The 13,779-nt window shown below is 45.2% G+C and overlaps 1 protein-coding gene across 6 annotated transcripts in view; it reads right to left on the bottom strand.

Moving 5' to 3' along the window:
* Positions 1 to 13,779, bottom strand: part of LOC147100558 (kazrin-like) — a 701,207-nt gene that overhangs the window by 93,300 nt on the left and 594,128 nt on the right. For 5 of the 6 annotated variants that reach the window (XM_085966932.1, XM_085966930.1, XM_085966931.1 and 2 more), the window contains one exon: positions 13,341 to 13,464. In XM_085966932.1, coding sequence (XP_085823058.1) covers positions 13,341 to 13,464 — 124 coding nt within the window. Of the gene's footprint in view, positions 1 to 1,161; positions 13,465 to 13,779 lie in introns of those variants that run through there. The other variant, XM_085966935.1, reaches the window with a different exon arrangement.

Raw genomic sequence — 13,779 nt, 5'->3', positions numbered from 1 at the left:
AGAGATGCATTTAAGGGGCAGCTAGATAGGTACATGAAGGAGAAAGGAATAGAATGAGAATATTGATAGGGTGAGATGAAGTAAGGTCAGAGGAGGCTCATATGGAGCACAAACACCGGCATAGACCAGTTGGGCCGAATGGCCTATTTCTGTGCTGTAAATTCTGTGTAATTCTATGTAATAGAGACAGTGAGTGTCAATGAGCTATTTGAGTGGCGAGCAGCGATGGGGCCACAGCCAAATTGACCTTATCCTCGGCCAACCTATCCGAGACTCACAATAGCAATTAGGAATGAAAACTCTGGTTGGATTTCCCCTCTCTAACCCAGGCCAGCGACACTGATGCCAACTGTATGGCTCCCTATTGCTGCCCAGCTCAGACCAGTTAACACAGTACAGATGGGGGAATCAAAACTGGGCTATTCCTAGTCTGCATGACTCAGCAACTCAATGGATAAGCTCCCTGAGCCAACTGAGGAGCCTTTTACTGAAGAAACAATTTAAGCAAGTCAAGTGCCCACCTGGAGGATGCCAGAGGGTGAATCAGCCCCTCACCTGGGCAGTCATCATGGACCTCTCAGCAGACAGCTCAATGGTTATTGGAATGAGCAGAGGCCTGTGGCCTGCAAGCAGCTTTTCTGCCTGCTGTGGGCTGAAGATGCATGGGACACGGACAAAAAAATAGAACCAGTGGGGTGGGGCGGGGGACGGAAAGAGGAGGCAATATAAAATCATTTTAACCAAGGATTATCAAAACAAATGTCAGCAATAAATTGTGGGAAAAAGTTACATTAATAACCCTGTCATTGCGCTCGTAAATTGTACGGATGCATTTCAGAACGAGTGGAGAAAAAACAGACTCACCAGCCATCGACTCAGGATACATGTTCTCTCTGGTGCAGCTAACATGACAGTTTTCCCGACACATGCAGAGTTTAAGAAGGGTTAGTGTCAATGAGTTGTGACACAATGGGGAACGGGGGGGCGGGTGGTGAAAGGTTTCTCACAGACACACATAAAGTTCAATCATTAGTGCTGAAGAGATTTTGAAAAGTAGGGAACAAAAACACAACACAATGGAAGGTAAGAAGATGGACATCTTGGGAACAGTTAAAAATGTTTTTTCTTTTGCAAAAAAAGCTGATCAGTTCGACAAGAATGAATTGTCAAAATTTTCCACAAATCAATTCCTCCTTTATTGTTTTTTTTAAGTCACAATTTTCAGATGGACAGTTTTTTAAATGTTGAAAAATCTAAGAACACAACAGCTGCTGTGTTGAGCGTTGAAGCTCTACAGTATGAGAAACCTTTGATTACTGACTTGCATCTCAACTATCTACCTGCGTCTGCAGCTCTTTTGGCACAAGACCCCAGGACAATGTACAGCTACATTGTCCTGTGCAGGTTTCCATCATTTGTGGTTTGTGCTTAGCCTTAGACTGGTGTAATCAGGAGAATCGTACACCAGGGGAAGAAACTACGTTTTGTGGTTGGTTGGACCTGCTACACAAATTTGGAGGCTCACTAAAACTATTGGTAGCAGGGTCAGGCTAATCCTGAGAAAGCATGGTTGGTCACACAGCCCTTCCTGGCTGTACCTCAGGCAGCAAGGTTTGTTGCAGTGTTGAGATGAGGGGGACCAGGCCGGCTGCTCTCTGCAGCTTTCTTTAAACAGGTAGCCAACTGTCCTTCAAACATCTAACATACAGCGGCCTGGTCAAATTTTGGAAGTCTGGGGCTACCAAGTTGCTGAGAACTTTTATTCCCGTGACAGCAAACTAGAAACTATGGGTTTAGGTCTTTGCTGATTTGAAACTGGCACAAAACAAAGGCACTAAATACAGCACACGTTTAGTTTGGATGCGCCCAAGTTCCAGTTTAATGCTCAGATCCCATTTAAGTCTCTAATATCAGGACTAACCAGACTGAGTGTGCTAACACAGTATCTGAGGAATACTGAATGTTGAAAGAATGCATGCTAGCTAACTGATAATTTAGGATGAGTATTTTAAATATTTCCCTTCCCCCCACTCATTGTCGTACCTCTTCTTTCTCTTTCGGGTGGGATCTGGGCTGCGAACTTCTCCAAACCTTTCTCACCATCGATCTAACTGTTACCCAACCAGAGCGGAGGGGACTCTTGCAATGAGGGCAAAGGTTATTGAGTGTCACTTAACAATGGGGTTCAAGCTCTTGGCTTTGCTCAGAGGCTCTGGTGGTCTGTTGCCAGGGCCACCTGCTCCATTTGTGGACAGTATTCATCCATTGTTGTAGATGACGCAGGGGCTCTCTGTGCTTAAATTCACATTCGCCCAGGTTTATTGTGTGAAATTTCTGTACACCTTGTACATAGGAGAGTCTAGGATCAGAAAAGACTCAGCAGGCCATCTGGCAGGTCCCGAAAACAAATAGCGCCCCCCGCCCCAAATCGGCTGCCCCCCCCCAAATATCTATCTGATTCTCTCATAAATGTTTCCACACTATTTGCCTCCACTATCTCCCTGGGCTATCTGTTCCCCACACACACACACACCAGTCCCTGTATAAAGTAGTTAAATCTAAACTGTCCGCCTTCCCTCCTCCAACTGCAGCTCATGTCCCCAGGTTTGAGAGTTTGTGGCAATCTCAAAATATATTATTAGGGTTCAATTTATTCATTTGCTCAACAATTTTGAATCTTTTCCCCGGGTACTGTAAGTAAAGTGGAAGACAGGACCTGCAAAGGAGTTAGAAGAGCAGAGAGCATGTGCTGGATCTTGGGGTTGAAGTTGGAAGAGGGAGGGGCAAGAATGTTGAAGTTGGGGGGGGGGTGGTGGAGACAATGAAAGTTGGCACGGATACAGTGATAGGGAGTGGGACTTACTGCAGGGTAGGATGTGGAGGGCAGAGTTCAGACAAGCTGCACTTTGCGAGGAAAGTGCAGGAGTAATCAGGCAGGGAAAGGATTAGGCTCGGCTGTGATGCCTTCCACGGTCAAAGAACCAATGTCAAAGTTCACACATGAAGAATGGTGATGTGAGTGAGGTAATGGGGAGCAACCGGTTCCCCTGGAACTGTACCCCGAAAAGTCAATGCCTTCGGGATGGAGAGAAAAATGAGAAAGCCAAGCTCTACTCTGAGTCTATGTCACGAGGCACATTGAGAACCTTAGGATATAAAATGAAAGACTATTGAGCCCATTCAACTCGCCCTGTACTGATGAGTTCAAACTTCTCCTGCCCCAGCTGAATTAGGTATCTATCCAGTTTCCTATTGACCATTTCAAAAGACCTGACCCTAAATTTACTACAGCAGGGAGCAGCCGGCTCCATAAAATAACAATTGAAAAATCTGGAGGAAGTTAGATTACGTTTCGCCTGTGGACTGCCGAGCTCCCAGTTCTATTCTGATTCCACACAAAAACTTCCTTCCATCAGCACCCACCTCATTGATTCCCCTCAATATCACATCCCCCGTCATCTCTGCAAGATGGTGGACTGGGTCACCTGATACCTCGGCCAGGCAGGTGAGCAGTACCCCAGGGTGGAGGTGATGATTAATGAGCCAAGCCTGGCTTATTAATGGAACCCGGAGGGGGCAGACCGGCGGTAACCGGGGGCTGGGGCTCTTCCCACCCGTCTCCAGATAACCCTGCAAGTCAAATCCCCAAGAGATAGGATGGTCCCAGCGGGGCAAGCGGCAGGAGGGTGACTAACGCCGCGTGCTAGTTAAACTCCAGTAGTACCCGATTGGTCAGTTTGACTCAGTTGGTAGCACTCGTGCCACTGAGACGGAAAGTTGTGGGTTCAAATCACACTCCAGGACTTGAGCACTTCACAATCATAGAATCATACAGGATAGAAAGACCTGTACAATTAGTCCCACTCCCCTGCTCTTGCCCCAGAGCCCTGCAAATTTTTCCTCTTCCAATTTATCCAATTCCCTTTTGAAAGTGACTATTGAATTTGCTTCCACCACCCTTTCAGGCAGTGCATTCCAGATCATTATGCAGCCTGACATTCCAATGCAGTGCTGCATTGTCAGAGGTGCTGTCTTTTGGATGAAGTCCCATCTGCCTGTTCCTGGTGAACAATAAAGATCCCATGGCATTATTCAAAGAGGAGCAGTGAGTTCTCCCAGTGCCCCGGCCAATATTTACCTTTCAAAAACACCAACTGCTGGTCATTCATCTCATTTGTGGGATCTTGCTGTACAGAAACTGGCTGCTGCATTTGCCTACATAACAGCGACTGCACGTCAAAGTAATTAATTGGTTGTAAAGTACTTTGGTCCGTCCTGAGCATGTGATAAAGGTGCTGTGTAAATGCAAGTTCCTCCATTAAACTCTGTGGGTTTGTAGGTGGGACGTGTCCCTTCAGGGAGAACATGTACACTACGTTGAGTAAACAGTAACTCTACCCGTGTGGATTGTTTGCTCTGGAGACTCAAACATGGGGGATGGTTCCCCGGGTGTCAGACACTGGGCTGCAACCTTTGGTTTTCCAGTGACGCTGGTTTCAGTTTCTACAACTCCTCCATGACCCAAATGATGTGCAACCCGGACTTTGAAGGAGCTACAGTCTCGATCACAAAGGGTTAAAATTCCACCCAATCATCCTGAAAACGCTACCCCATTCCACAGGCAGGTTACAATCCGACAAAGGTTTTAAATCAGCAATTTGGCAAGTGGAAGGAGCTTTAAGGAGGAACTAACCCGAGTGCTGATTAACCTTCGGTCAGAAAGGAAATCTTATCTGTAGATAGTATATACATCTCAAGCAAAATAAAGTGAGTCTGGCTAGACTATACATGCGCCTGATTAACCTCTCCATTAAAACCCATCCCCCAGTTATATTACAGAACTGCTCCCATTGCAATTTAACTTAATTTACCTGTTTCTCTCAGTTCCGAATCAGCCCCATTTACACAGTGAGATGGATTCAGAAACAATGGATGTCTTGGACAATGAAACTGTCTGCCCCTGAGCCTCGAAGGACAGTGGTCTGGAGAGAAAGTGAGAGAACCTGACCCAGCATGACCGGCCCACTGACTCTCTCACTCATGGGAAAGGACCTAATCTGTCTCTGGTGGCAACTCGTTGTCTGCAAAATCACAGACCTTCCAAATGGCATGGTCCTGGTGGCTACGTCTCTGGGTGTATTACTCTGGGCTGCTCGCATGCACAACATATATTGGATTAAGGTGCTGGGGGGAAACATAAGAAAGCAGAGATTTATTTTTTTTAAAAGGATCGGGGGGAGGGTTTAAAAATCCCAGACGTTTCTGAAGAGGCAGCAGGATGTGGCAGTGCATTGAAACTTCAACATGTTGCACCCAGAATGACATAGGAACAGGAGTAGGCCATTCAGCCCCTCGAGTCTGTTCTGCCATTCAGTTAAACCATGGCTGATCACTACCTCAACTCTATCTACCTGCCTTAGCTCCATATTGCTAGATATCCTAACTTGACAAAAATCTATCGACCTCAGTCTTGAAAATTTCAATTGACCGAGCATCCACAGCCTTTTGGAGGGTAGAGTTCCAGAATTCCACTACCCTTTGTGCGAAGAAGTGCTTCCAACTTTCTCTCCTGAATGGCCTGGCTCGAATTTTACAATTATGCCCCCTTGTTCTGGATTCTCCCCACCGGAGAAAATAGTTTCCTTGTATCTAACCTATCGAATCCCTTTATCATTTTAAACACCTCGATCAGATCACCCCTCAACCTTTGATACTCAGCCAAGTTTATGCAACCTGCCCTCATAATTTAACCTTTTATGCCCCGGTATTATTCTGGTGGTGGGGCTCAGCTTCTCCACATAGCTGTGAGGTCGAGGGGCAATGCTTGAAAGAAAGCAATGCTCTTTCCCACAGTGGGAGGGAAGGTTACCCCTGGGTCATCCTTGTGTGACTGCTAGTGGATGGTCATAGAGGGACATCATCAGATGACTGGGAGCAGTTTGCCTCTCATCTGAAGTCTGTGTGCAGCACTTCAGAAAAAGACACGAGGAAAACAGCCTCTAATCTCATTGGGTCTGAGTTGAGTTTGAGCCACTCCAATCCCCATCAAGCATCAGCAAATCAATTGAGCGAGGAGGGATGGAAGAGGAGTGACAGTCACGAGGTCCACAAGCCAAGGGACTACGTGGTAAATTAGATACTGACCATTCCTGGCATCTGGATTCAAGTCGGGCCAGACTGATTGATGGGATGAAGTGTCCTTCGCGGGCGTAAGGGGTTCTCCTTCTGCGCTCCGTCGGAAGCATATTTTGAGATGATTTAGCCCGCCCGCCTGTGAGTTTCCATCCATTTTAATGAACGGGAAATCACGGGCAGCAGTTACGCTCATGCGATATGTGTTCCTGCCGTGCAGAAGCAGTGGAGTTCTTACCCAAATCCTTGTGTGATTGGGTTTGGGCAGCCTCAATCCACCTCGTGGGCCTATAGCCCAAAACTGCCTCCAATTCAGCACTAAATTAGCACAGAGAGCGTCCACAGAATGGCAAGTGCGGGAAATGGAAAAATGCCACTCTGGTGCAGTAGGGCTTGGTCTCCTCAGGTTGGGGCTGACACATATTAGAGGGGTTGTTATTTTTCTGTCTAACCTGTGCTGATCCTGACCTAGTAGTGCTTGATGCTGACACTGGGTATCTGAAATAGGAACGCTCCATTCACCAGCACAAACATCAGTTTCTCCAAGATGAGTAGAAAATTCCTTGAAAAATCTAACTTCCCCCAGGACCCCACAAACAAGAATCAATACCAGTGTTTAAAGGGGTCAAGAACTTTCACAGACTAAAGAGCCCAGGTTTTATCAGAGAGTTTATATTTGGTGTAGGGTGGGGAGAGATCTAAGATTTTACATCTTTCTCAATATCTCAAAGGCCTGTGCTACATTTTTAATGAATGTGGAAATCACTACCATGAATAAGCTTAGCAGAACTCTGCAATGTTGCTCCTGGGACTTGGAATGAATACAGCGTGCCATCAGAACATGCCGCTAATTAGTACAAATGTTCAAATGAGACGCAACAGCCAACGATTATAATGCTGGGCCTCGACCTCTTGCTTTAAGCAAATAAACAGATGAAAGAACTTGAAATAAGTCACTGCCTTAGACATCTGGCTGTATGGCAAGTCTTGCCCGCAGTTTGTGCTGATTGTCTATATGAGCTTTCCAGCACTAAATCTTCACCACTTTGGAGTATCAAATGGAGCTTTAGTGGAAAGTGCTAGACCTGCGGGCACATCTAGTAAGTGTGAAAGAGTCAGTCCAGACATATTGGAGCATCAAAAAGAAAGACTTGTATTTATATAGAGCCTCATCACCTCTCACAAATATCTCAAAGCACTTCACAACCAATTAATTACTTTGAAGTGCAGTCACTGTTGTTATGTAGGCAGATGCAGCAGTCATTTTATGCACAAGATCTCACAAACAGCAATGATACAAATGACCAGTTAATTTGATTTTGGCAGTGTTGGTTGAAGGAGGAAATGTTGGCCAGGATACCGGGAGAGCTTCCTTCTCTTCTTTGAACAGTACTATGGGATATATAACTAGCAGGGCAGATGGGGCCTCAGTTTAACGTCTCATCTAAAAGACGGAACCCTCTAACAATGCTGCACTCCCTCAGTACAACACTAGAATGCCAGGCTAGATTTTGTGCTCAAGTCCTGGAGCAAGGCTTAAACCCTTGACTGTTTGGTTCAGTTGACAATGCCAGTAACTGAGCCAAGCAGAGACCTAAACATTTGTCTAGATTAATGGGATGTCTGATGATTAAGTTTTAGGACACCGGGGTGCTAGTGGCTTCAAAAACAGCACTAGTGGAGCGATAAATGAAAAATAATAAACTGTGCTCTTGGAGTACCCGAGTAGGAGGAGGTGTTGTAAACGTGTGCCGAGCGATCGCTAGTTGTGTCTCTCAATGGGCTGGAGGGGTGGTCGGATGGTCACAGTGGCCCCCAGTCCACTCGGAGACCTCATCCTCCAATTAAAAAGGAACTTTATGACAAATGTTTTCTGGGAGCCAAAGAAGGAGCTGGGAGGCTAATGAGCACTTTAACAAGCAGCAATTACCAGGATCTCTGCACTGTTATAACCGAGAGTGTGGGCATTGCAAAGGGCTCCGTGACAACTGCTGATGCCAAATTGGAGCAGCTCTGGTCAATTTGAGATACCGGTGTCGAATGCAGTAAGTGTTGATGCTGCAGTACAGCGCACTGAAGCTACCCGGAGAATGGAATGCCAGATTAAGAACTCAAGGAATTAGGAGAGAAGAGAAATAATTAGACAAAGGGACATCATCTTAAAACTAGAGCTAGGTCTTTGGGAAGCACTTCTTCACACAAAAGGTAGTAGAAATCTGGAACTCTCTCCCCCAAAAGGCTGTGGTTGCTAGGATACTTGAGGCTTTTAAGATTGAGATAGATTGATTTGTTAGGTTGGAGCAAAGACGGATAAATGGAGTCGAAGTACAGATCAGTCATGATCTAACTGAATGGCGGAATAGGCTTGAGGGGCTGAATGGCCGACTCCTAGTCTTATGTTCTTATCATGTTTTACACCTCTTGTTAATTTACAACATGTTCAATGGCAGCTCTGTCGCCTCCCTCACCTCAATCCTGTCCAATTTATGGCTCTATAACCGCTGATTTAAAAAAATTGATGTGTTATTAAAATTATTGTTACTGAAATTATAAGAAACCTTGCCTGTGTAAACTTACATCAATACATCAAGGCTAAAGGTAGCTTGAAGGAAACCTACATCCACCAAGATTTGAAACAGCACCCTGTCTGAATATGCACCTAACCCATTCAGCAAGTTTAAAGAACTTGGGGCATTCATGAAGGACGGACTCCTGCTGCTGCAGACCAGCTTCACGATGCCCCACTAGGGGAGTGGGCGTGCCTGCACTCTCCGGTATCCTCCCATGGGTGATTGCAGAGGATCGAGCAAGTTCTGCTCATCGACTCCCCTCGTTCTGCTTTTATGAGTCAAAGCCAGTAATGATCTGCGGGAAATCACGAGGAATCTCATCTCAGTGGTTTTCTTACAACGGGAAGAGTTATGGTTCATTATTGCTGTGGTAAATGAGATTGGCCCAAAAAAAAATCTCCCGGTCTGCCTCATGGAGCCTGGTAATTTGGGGGGGCGGGGGGAATTCACTGTTTTAGAACCAGACATATTCAGGTAGAAAACACAATTGGCACTGTTGTATGAATGTGCAACTTGCTCGTACCAAATTCCTCTCTGCTGGAACGTTAACACAGCTGCTAACCAGTTAGGGAGCCCCATTTGGCACCGAGCCAGGGAAGAGAGGGGAAAAAAAAATTCAGCCAAGGTTCCTGCTCCTGATCACTATCTGGTAACCCGTGTGTGCGCACAGGATCAGAGTCAGCGGTGATACTCTCCACGTTAAATACTCAGTCTAAAATTACACCGAACAGAAAGTCCACTTGGACAAGATGCCAGAGGGGTGCAGGTGCCTGTGGAACTGTACCCGAGCATCCATCAGCTCCTTTGTAGCATTATAGAACAGTCTAGCATAGCAACAGGCCACTTGGGCCAGAAAATCTGTGCTGGTGTTTTTCTCCACATGACCTCCTAGTCTAATCCTAATCTCCTGCTCACTCCACATGCTCTTTTTCAACATGTATCTTATAAAAAAATTGTTTATAGATTCTGCTTGGACAACAGTCTGTGGTGGAGAATTTCATTTTCTGACCACCTTCTGTGTTTAAAAAAGTTCTAACCCCCCCCTTTGATTCTTTTTTGCGATTATCTTAAATTTGGGCCTTCTTGCTTCTGTCTCGCCAAATGAACAAAAAACAAGTCTCATCACTATTTACTTCAGCGTAGCTCTTCAACTATCCTGAAGACCTCTATCGGGTCACCTCTTAACCGACTCAGCTCCAGTGGGAGAATCCCTAACTTCTCCAGGAGAGGCGGGGAGAAACTTGGGGCAAAAAGAAAATAACACCTGAAGTCAGACACTGAAGTTCTTTGGCGTTTAACCCTGTGAGCCGCTCTGCTATAGTGACTTACACCTCGATAGAGGAAACCACAGAGAAGATGTGCCATTTATTTTAAAATAGGTTTTATTTTAATTTGCTTGCAGTTGAAGCCGCACTGCTGAGCTTTTGGTAGCATTCACAGTGCGGGGATAAAACAATTTGACTCTAAACTTGCCCAGCATAAATTTTCTATTTAGTTTCTTAAATAAATCCATTTTCTTTCAGTATCGGTAGCATTATTTTACCTAATTTACAAAAAATAAAAGAACCCCCGAGTGAATGGGAATGCTTTTAAAAAGATGTCAAACTTACAAGGGATTTCAAACTCCAATCCACTGCCTTATACCACACGCAGACACCAGGCTCAGAGGAAACTGCACAGCTCTTCTGACGGTTTATGAGTTAATGTGCGATCGCTCTACTCTAAGAGGTTTTTTTTTTTTGAGTTGTTTGACAAGAGGGTGGGGGAGGTCTAGCTTTGAAAGGTCATGGTAATGCAATCTGGACCTGAGGAAACCATCTCAATGTATGAATACACTTCATCTTGTCAGAGCTGAGGTGGGTAACTCCAATCCTCTCCAGTCTCAGTCCAGTTCCTGTACCTCTCAGAACTGGGGCAGGAGACCACATCTCAAATCGTGAAGCCGCTGACCCGCCCCTTCCCACAGCCCATGAGGCAGGAAACCTATCTCTCCCACGTGACAACTCCTGGGGCAAGGGTCCCGTCCCTCCCCACAATTTCTGTACTTCTGAGTTGAGGGAACCAGCCACCTAGAGGCAAAGGGGCCGTCACATTAATGAATGCGTCAGGATGTATTGGCTTCCCTTACCGTGAAGGCTGCCTCGCAAATTGGACAGGCCTGAACCACTCTTAGACTTACTGGCAGAGTAGAATTGAAATAACTTGTAAGTTTGACAACATCTTAACAGGAATAAAAACTGTCTCCTTAGAAAATAAAACACAAGACTTACAAAAAAAATGCCCAACATCCCATGCGAGTTACCCCTGCAGCTGCTCTTCCAACGGGAAGTGATGTCACCAGCTCTAGAATTCTGACAGCTCCCTTTGCAAAGCAAGATGGGGAGTTGTATTTCAACAGCTCCTCATACGATGGTGGTGTGTTAGTTTGACATTACTCGCAGTTTGACAATCTTTAAAGAGACCGTATCCCTTTGCTTGGTCCACATATGCAGGATATTTGGAACAGGTTATTCGCCATCAATAAGGTTGGTCTGCAGGTTGAAATATCCAACATATATATCTCAATATTTACAGAATTTTTAATCTCAAATTTGATTTTTTTTTCTACCTTGAATCAATTGGAGTTTGAAATGTTTTAAATAGTTCATGTAATTTTTGGTTTCTTGGCAGTGCTGTCAGTGTAATGAGGACAACACACAGCAGTGACAGAGACAGAGAATGACCTAAGTGCTTTGGAAGCAGCTGGCCCATTTCTTACAGCTCCACAGATTGAAAAGCTCACTTTTCTTGTATTACTGCAATTTCACAAAAAAAACCACCTCAGGGCTATACTTTTGGATGATGTGTACATGTAAGAGGAGCTATGTTTAGTAAGCAAGTTTTTGAATGTATCCAATCTCCCAATAATTTATGAACCAATCCTTCTGAATGGTGGTCAAATCATAGCTGGCCGCTGTAAGTAACTAGACGATTACTGGCGAGTCCCTGCATGGTTGTAATGGGAGATAGTGTAGTGGTGGTTCTCGTAGCAAGCGCTAATCAAAGGAATATACCTTACGACAGCAATAAATCACAAAATAATGAGAAGGGAGAAGTATCACGTGAATGTGCATTTGAGCTTATGATTCCCCTCACAAAGAGTTCCTCATCTTGGTCTCGTCACCGTGGGGAGACACTGAGTGGAGTCCAGCTACTTACCCACACTGAGGGAATGACCTTGGGTCTCACATATGCATGTTGGAGCAGCACTGGGTGACAGCTGTGAGGTTTGGAGTGTGGTATCTGAGGAAGCCTCGTATAAAATGAATGATTGTTAGGTTCTGTGCACTTGTAAAAAGGCCCTTACTTCATGCCAAATGGGCTACGTTGCATTTCACCATAAAACGCAAAATCTCTCTCAAAGTCACTTCAAAAAGGCAAAATAATGTACAATTCCCAAGAGCAGTACCTCAACATCTCATTGTAGCTCTTGTATCAAGAGGTCTACAATGCAAATACCATAATCCAACTGGAATGGAAACTGAGATGACAAAATGTTTGTCGGTGGAAAGGAGATTTTATGTGGGAAGGGATTCAATAGTCAGAGTGTTATTCTACTGCTGACTGGTCGAAATGGCAAGTGACACCACAACACCAGTCGTGTCTCAAGTAGCCTGTGATTAGGGAACTCTCCACACATGGGCCAATTTGGTTGTAACTTTTCTGTGGAATTCCTCTGTCCTTCCCCCAAAAAAACTTTCAAAGGGGCATTCTCCTGATGGTTCAGGGAACAATATTGTGTTAGATACTTTGGTGAGCTGTAGAGTTGCTTGGAGATAGATTGCAGTGAGACCCCTGATATCTGTGCACGAGTCTTGCGCTGTGGTGAGGGTTCATGATTCCCTCCCTGTGTCTAGATCTTGGCGGTGTATGCCGTTCACAATCCCTGTAATTTTACTGTTGCTCTCTCTACGCCAATTGTTAACCACTGCGGATCTGACGTGCTGTAGACCATAAAGCTAGGACAAGGTCTCTTTAATTGAACCAGCTCATTAATCCACACGGAGCATGCTCAGTCGATGGATGTGATACATCAAAAGATACTATCAACAGACTAATAGCTGATTATGATTTGGTAGCTGAGCCCCTGGGTGAACAGAGGGGTGGGGTTAAGGGAGATGGCGATCTTGAGCATGCCCAGTTGGAATGAGGAAGTTCTATTGAATTGTCAAACTGATGGAACACAACACACACTGGGACATGGGACCAACAAACAGGAGAAAAATACCTTACAAAGAAGCACAAAGTGCACGATTGCAATTATTTACAGATACAGTACACAGCTGTCCTTCAGGGTTCCAGTATCAGTAAGATTAAAACACAGCCGTGTCGCTCCACAGATGACATTATCCACACAGATTTATATATATATATATGTATATATATACACATTAATTACAGAGTGTGCTGGACCAGCCCCAGGGCTCACATATTTCTTAAGTTTAAAAACACAGACAGACACACACACACCCAACGAGCACACACGTGTGCGCGCACGCACACACACACGCCCCAACAAGCGCACACACACAGGCTGTGAGCGGATGGCTGCTTATCACCAATCTGCATCTTCCTCTACGTAATAATCGGTAGAAGTACCATCAAACAAGCCGGGATCCAGGGATTTCCGTTGCTTGCCCCTGGCAAACACCCGCGAAATGGAGCCAAACACCAGCTTCTCTTTCTTCTTCTTCCTCTTTTGTTCTTCTAGGTCTTCTAGAGACTGGAGAATTAAAACAAAAATACTTATTTGTTTTTTTTTTCTAGTTGTCAAGTATGAATAAAAAGTGACCTGCCCTCCCATTTCCTCTCCCTGAAGGTGGGATATTGGCTGCTCGCCAGGACCTCGCCCACATCTTCATGTGTCAGCACAGGCTGATCAACCATGGGGGCCAATGCAGCCAACCCCAATTCTGTCCTCACCCAACATCAACGCTTTCCTACAAGGGCTCACTAGTGATCAGGAGGGGGAAGCCCTGGCTGATATTCCCAGGAGTATTAAGGTCAATCATAACACCCTCTAATGCTAACCTACTCA

This window comes from Somniosus microcephalus, chromosome 25 (genome assembly GCF_052327205.1).
Source record: "Somniosus microcephalus isolate GS21.2 chromosome 25, FLI_Smic_1.0, whole genome shotgun sequence".
NCBI lineage: Eukaryota > Metazoa > Chordata > Chondrichthyes > Squaliformes > Somniosidae > Somniosus > Somniosus microcephalus.
Note: the sequence above shows the minus strand (reverse complement) of the source record. Positions and strands in the feature narration are given on the sequence as shown.